Source organism: Manacus vitellinus, unplaced genomic scaffold (assembly GCF_001715985.3).
Source record: "Manacus vitellinus isolate BGI_N305 unplaced genomic scaffold, ASM171598v3 scaffold_9_pilon, whole genome shotgun sequence".
NCBI classification, from domain to species: domain Eukaryota; kingdom Metazoa; phylum Chordata; class Aves; order Passeriformes; family Pipridae; genus Manacus; species Manacus vitellinus.
In genome coordinates, this window is record NW_021940917.1 from 22,248,471 (window position 1) to 22,255,494 (window position 7,024).

The window sequence follows — 7,024 nt, forward strand, 5'->3', positions numbered from 1 at the left end:
TGGTCCACTGTAAATACATATGTCATGGTAGAGATAGTTGTGATCGTGTGTATAATGTGATATGGTATTTATTTGTACAGTCATTGTAATATATTCCCTTTCCCCACTTTGAGTCTGGTGTGTTTTGTCTGGAAAAACCCATCTCACATTAGGTTGAGATGTGGGAGGGGGGATGGAGCTAGGGAATTGGATTTTGGGGACTATCTCAAACCATGACAGAAGCCCACTGGCAGCCAGGTGGAAACAAACTGGTACCTGCCTTTTGGCAGAGAAACCATGCATTTCACAGAAATACAGGCACAAATTGTCTGTGGCTTAGTGTGGTATTAGACAAACAAAAATAAAATGTGGAAGGCACCTAGAGCCACAGGGAAGCAGGTCAGAGAGGTGAAGGAAGGCTCACATCTCTGCACAGAACACTGGTGCTCATGGACTGGCCGTAATCCGCAGGATGGCAGCTGAGGAACAAAGAGTGAACCCTGATCTGCCAGAAAGGCCCAGAGCTCATGTCCCATGGCAAAGGGACATCTCCTTCCATCACAGCAGACGCTGGTGACTGGATCTGGAAGGTTGCATGAGGAAAAGACTCTCTGTGTACTGGATGCATCAAGACAGCATTATCTGTTTACAGTGAATATTAAAAATAATAAGGCTGTTAAACAAGAGCAGGTCAGGCAAACAAGGAGTAGAGGAGTGAACAGAATTAGGAGGTATACTGAATTCCTTTCCTTGAAGAGTTGTTTTGGACTCCAGTGGAAGCTCAGCATCTCTGTTCAGGAACTCAGACATGAAAACAGACTCATCAAATAACCGATACAACCAGCTGCTTTCACAGTCAGAGGACTGTCCACGTTTCAGTTCCTTTTTTCACAGGAAGCAAACTGGACACTGGACACACCATGACACTGTTATGGGAGGTCTGTCCAATGTACAGTCACAGGTAGTTCTCGGGGAGAAGGGAAAGGCAAGGCCTCACCAGTCCCTATACATTACAACCACCCCTACTGACACCACAGGCCCTAAAATTGTAATTAACATACTATGTCATCACCAAAACACCTGATCTCATTCTTTAGAAACCCTGAAAACAGAACTGTGCATGTCTCAAAACAATTTAAATGAATTAGCAGAGATTATCTTTGAGAGGATAGTTTGCCAACACACATATTTTTAAAATGCATTCCTTTGAACACTAAATTTTTATGTTCATGTTTCAGCAAAGAAGTCATTTATAGAATCACACAATCCCTGAATGGGAAGGGACCTTAAAGATCATCTTGTTCCAAGCCTCTGCCATTGGCAGGGGCATCTTCCACAAGACCAGTTATATAATATAGCCTATATTATTTATTGTAGTCTATACGATGGGAGATACAGTGCTGCACAAGCTCAATAAACAAATTAGGGTTACTGTACATTAGGAAGATTTATGGCTTTTCTTCCCTAACAGCTATTTTGATGCTCTTTTGGCTTTTCATTACACACACATATCTACAACACAATTTATTCTAAGCCTATGTCTTTGCATCCCCATCACTGTATGTATTAGAAAAGGAGCAGTTGAACCAAACTTCCACGCACTGGAGCTACATGGATCCCATCCACCAGAATCTGGAGGGGTTTGGAAAGGTTTCTGGCCTAGGGTTGAAAATAAAAACCAGAATAGGAAAAGAGCGGGTGCTATTTATGAGCCTCGTGTGGCTGTCTTTGACTTCCCACTCAAACATCTCAAAAACTGTTCACATTGCCGACCCTCAATGAAACAATTTTGGTTCTGGATAGCGTGACCCGTTCATACAGCATGGGGAAATCCTGCTCTTGTTGACTGCTCTGGATGTGGCTTGCTTACCGCCAACATCCATGAATAGATCTACAAATCAGAAACAATACGAGGTTTGTCACAAAAACATGCTGTAAGTTAGCAAAACTGTCCCTTGGTACCAACCTCCTGTGCTGTTTTTAACAGCCTCCCTTCAGTGAGCACTGGCACACCCACAAGGAAATTCTTAGAAACTGCATTTTAAAGATTTACAGAGAGGAAAAACTACATAAATTTCAAGCACAGTGTGGTTGCCAGGGGTCCTGGCATGGTGACCGAACACACAACAGTGTGCTTAGCTATGGAATAACATACACAGCTCTAGCAGAAGGTTATCAAACATTTACGGGCCTGAAACATGTGTTTCACCTGAAAAGAAGGCAAAGACCATTACTCAGCTCTTTCCTCTCAAACAGCTCAGCAGCAGTACATGAACAGCAGGACTATTTACAGACACCCCAACAAAAAACTCCACTGGTGTCAGCATCGCTGAACATTCCATTTCACTCCAAACTGCCTCATTTACATGTGCACTAAGTAAAATTATGGCATACTTTTTTTTTTTAACTTCTTTTAAAGTATGGTCTACTTTACTTTATGAATAAACTTTCATTTCTTTCTCCATCCCCTGATCGGGTCGTGGTTTCCCTCAGCCTGGCAGGGGACGCTGTTCCTGGGAATGATCTTTGTGCTCCAGGAAACCGGTAGGCAAGAAAAGATGCTGGTTGATCATCTAACAGAGTCTTCAGTTGCTAGTGACATGGTGTGTATCACACTGCATGGTTATTACAAATACAATACCTACACTCTGTCGCATTGACACGTTTACTGACTTTCTTCCCTGTAATGTGGAAGAGTATTTTGTAAAACACCAAAATGTTAGAGGTTAGCCTCAGTGGCTGGGGAGGGATCTCTCTGAATTATTTAGCTTACAGTCCACATAAGAAATTACACTCAATTTCAGATCAACAGCCCAAACTACCAGACTCCTGAGGGGACAGTTACCTGCTGAATTCAGGCAGGGGAAACACTCAGGTCTCCCTCTGCCCCTTGCCCCCTCCTGTTACCACTCATCCCTGTCCCAAGTTGCAAGGTCTCTGGTCTAGCACATATGAACTTTTTATACGCTCTTAAGAATACAAAATACACAGGAAGGTTGGAAAGTTCACAATACAAGCCACTCTGCTATTACTTCTAAATTTCTACCAGCAAAAATGCTGTCTTTCCTTTCATATGTCATGCTGCTGAAATAAAGGTATTGAAATGGTACAAATAATGGCCATTTCATTCACCACAGCATTGCATCCATCATCACACACTCCAGTTTGCTTTCTGTTTATCTTTCTTTTCAAACACTGACATCAGCATCGTCGCAGAGAAATTGTCCCTCACACAGAAGAACAAACAAGCCAAAAAAAATCACTAACCTTCGCTGGCAGGAGTGGCGCAGCCCTCAAGGTTCAAAATGATGTCTCCATCCCTGTCATCTGCACCAGCTCCCAAAAGCATCCAGCTCTCGACATTATCACTGTCAGAGATCAAGCTCGCCTCCTCTGAGCTGTCATCTATTACCAACACGTCGTGGGTGGACGCAGCTCCAGCAGAATGGATTGGGCCAGGCCTCCCAACAGCGTTTTTCCTCTGCCTTGGCATGCCCACACCTGATCCAGGGGGACACAGGGCATTATATCCAGCAGCTCTGGCATGACTTGGTGTGGAAGATACAGGGTGGATGTGTGTTTTATCTTGAGCTGAAAAGCTTCTTAACCTCTTTGCTTTGCTTTTGTAGATGCTGACTTCATCTGGTGTATCAGATAGGACAATTATGTCAGCGTCATCTGAAAGCTGAGCACCACCATCAGTGAATTCTTCATCCTGACAAGAAACATGTTTCTTGTCTTCATCCTGTTTCTCAGTTAGAGCTGAACTATGACCCATAACTTCTGCAACACCAGTTTCTTTGTCAATTCCCAGCATGCTGATTTCTCCAAGATTCTGGGAATAGTGGATCTGGCTATAGAGATGGAACTCCACCTCACTATCAACACTCTGCTCACTGGATGACTCCTCGTGATAAAGTTCATCTTCGTACGCTTCAGAATCCTCAGCGTCGTCATACCCAGTGAACATTCTGGAAAGTAAAGAGTCTGTGTCTACAAAAAGCCAAAAGGTTCTATCAGAATGGTCATATGACCAGAACAGTCCTTCAAATGATACCTCTAGTCTACTTGGAATTGCTCAGGTGAGTCATAGAGCTCTGTAGACAGAACATCACACAGAGAAGATTTAACAGCAATCTGTGCTCAAATCCATAACAGCAGAAAGCTACTTAAGGGTGTATTTGCTTAACTGTAACTACTACTTCAGCTCAACTACTCTGGCTTAATGCATGTGGCATTTAATGTGCTCTGTGCTCCCATGTGCGGGAGGTCATCCCTCCGCTCACAGGGCCACACCTGCAGTGCTATGTACAGCTTGGGCTCTCCGTTACAGACAGATGTACTGGAGCAAGTGTGACAGAGGGCCACTAAAATAATTAAGGGATTGGAGCATCTGTCATGGGAGGCGAGGCTGAGAGACCTGGGACTGCTCCTCCTCAGGAAGAGGAGGCTCAGGGGGATCTATCCATGTCCATAAATACCTGGGGTGGGGCGACTAAACATGACAGAGCCAGGCTCTCCCAAGTAGCATCCAGCAACAAGATGAGAGGCAACGGACACAAATAAGAAAATACAGGGAATGTCACTTAAACCTAACTATGTTGCCCAGAAAAGCTGCAGAGCCTCCCTCCTCAAGAATGTTCAGACTTCAGCAGGACATGGCCCTGAGAAAACTGTTCCATGTCACCCTGCTTTTAGCGAGAGGGCTGAAAATGCCAGAGGCTCCTTCCTACCTCAGCTATCCTGTGGTCCCTGCCCAAGGGCGAGGGTGTACAAAGCTCATTACCTGCTTTCTGTCAAGGAAGACAGGCAATACAGAGACATCCTAAAGTCACTCTGCCTCATTCAGAGAATACCTTACTTCATGTACATCACCACATGATGCACAAAGCAGAGGAAATGCTTCCTCTGAAAAGTCTGTCTGTATTTCTGTGTTACAGTTACTCCCAGGGAAGACAACAAGCTTTTTTTAGACATGAAAACTGTTAGATTGATTTCAGTTTTTTGGTTGTGGAAGAAAGTTCCATGGCAATATTTGAATACACATACTCATAAGCATGTACAAAAATTCAGATTTGTCAGCTCTGTATAGAAGCAATTTGTGTGATGACGGTATTTAAAGAACCCAAAGGCTCTTTCTGTGAAGGCTCTGCTTTTCTCACCCAGGTTCCTAGGTAAATGCAACACCGAATAGGCTAAATAAAATATGAAAGAATGAGGTGATAATAGATGAAATAAACCTACTCTACAGCACTACTTAGCTTTGGAGGCTGTAGGTAGGAAGAAAAAGTTAAACACTGGTCACCTGAACAGTTGTAGTTAGAAAAAAAATAGACAGAAAAGCATCTGACAGACTAAATGAAGCCCCTAAACTTCAGTATTTTTCTCAACTTCACATGGGGTCACCTTTTCAAACAGATCATCCATGGGGTGAGAATAAAACTCTAATCAAGCATGTTCATAAGATTAACCTGTAGTTATGGGGCATGAGAAAAGAGAGTTTCAGTAATATAAGAAATTAATCATTGTTAGTGATACTCAAAAAGCCAACTGAATACAAGCACTCCTTCCTTCCCTCGTTACCCAGTAGATAAAGTAAGTAGTGACCATTGCTGAAAGTATGCAGCTGGACAAGACTGATGGCTCTCAAGTATCTGAGGAGCTGACTCACAGACACTTCACAGCACAGCCAACAGCATGGACAGGCAGCAAGCACTACACTCACTTTGATCTACCCTCCCCAGAAGCTTCGGTCAAACAATGGCTCCTCCTCCTTCTCCTCTCAGGTCCACACGTGACTGGGATGATGAAGGGCTCTTCCTCTTGCTCAGCACGTACAGCAGGCCACTGGGAAACAAGAAACATCCAATTTAAGCACTGCAACACGGTATGAAGAAGCTCAGTTCCACTGGTCAGCACCCTCACACTCAGGCTGCAGCCACATGCCACCTCTTTAGGAGTGAGAAACAGCCGTGTCAGGGATCTGGCATCAAAGCAGACACAAACACAGTCACTGCGCGCAGGCAGTGACTCCCTCAGTCAAAATCCCAAAGACGGTTTGGACACTGAGGTGTCCTATACCTGCAGAATGGCTTTGCAGTAAGATGCCCAGGGCAGTCCTTCTCATGTCATTCCTGTACACATATCTCAACCCTCCCTGCCAACCCCTCATTTCCTGTGCACAACCCTCCTCCACTGCTGCAGGTGAGATGTGCGGCCACCAGTCACCTGCGTCTGCCTCTGGGGAGTAGAAAAGCCCTCACAGTGGAACATTGAAAAGTGTTGGGAGACAGGTTGGGGCCCCTGCCCTCACTCTTCATGATCTAATGGTGATTTTTGGCTAAACCATGAGAAACAAACCCCATCCTTGTGCCGATTTACCGCGTGTTTGAGGAGACGTGACTGTTCTGGACTTTCTTTAAATGCAGTGCAAATAGAGAGGAAAAGCTTTGGAGAAGAGGTCAGGTGACAGCTATGCCTTCAAGAGACCACAGGAATATCTCTTCCACACTCGAACACTGGAAAATAACAAAACATTCCAAGTTTATTTCGATCCCTTAAGAAGATTTTTCTCCCTTCAGCCATTTTCTAAATTGTGTTTAAGAGTAACAGAGACTTGCTTGTCCTTGGATCCTAAGGTTGGATTTGGTCTGGTGGGTGGGACAAATCAGGAATGGAGATCCCGAGGGAAAGGCATGGAGATTCTGGGGGGAGGGGATGCGTTCCCGAGCATCGGGAGCGGCCGAGAGAGGATGCGGGGCGCTGATCCGGGCACACGCCGTGCCATGCGGGTATCGACCCCCTCCTGCGGAGCTCGGGGGCTGCTCGGAACCGGGGCTTGTTTCCGGGACTGACGGAGGGACCGCGACACGCCGGAGTCACCGGGACACGCTGCCGCCAGAAATACAGGGACACCATGCCCGGGTAGAGGCCGCCTGGCCGGCCCAGAGCGGCGGGAAGGGCCTGAGCCGAGGCCGCTGAGGCGTGGAGGGCCCCGGGGCCGGGGCCTCGGGGAGCAGGGTCCATCGGGACGGACGGGGGGCCG

The 7,024-nt window shown here is 45.8% G+C and overlaps 1 protein-coding gene across 1 annotated transcript in view; it reads right to left on the minus strand.

Annotated features, from left to right (window-relative positions):
- Window positions 1-6,482, minus strand: part of ZCCHC7 (zinc finger CCHC-type containing 7) — an 86,394-nt gene extending 79,912 nt beyond the window's left edge. The window contains exons 1-3 of the mRNA XM_029965470.1: window positions 6,361-6,482; window positions 5,705-5,826; window positions 3,247-3,950 (exon numbers count right to left, since the gene is read on the minus strand). Of these exons, the coding sequence (XP_029821330.1) occupies window positions 3,247-3,949 (703 nt within the window). The 5' untranslated portion in view covers window position 3,950; window positions 5,705-5,826; window positions 6,361-6,482. The remainder of the gene's footprint in view (window positions 1-3,246; window positions 3,951-5,704; window positions 5,827-6,360) is intronic.
- Between the last annotated feature and the right edge of the window lie 542 nt (window positions 6,483-7,024).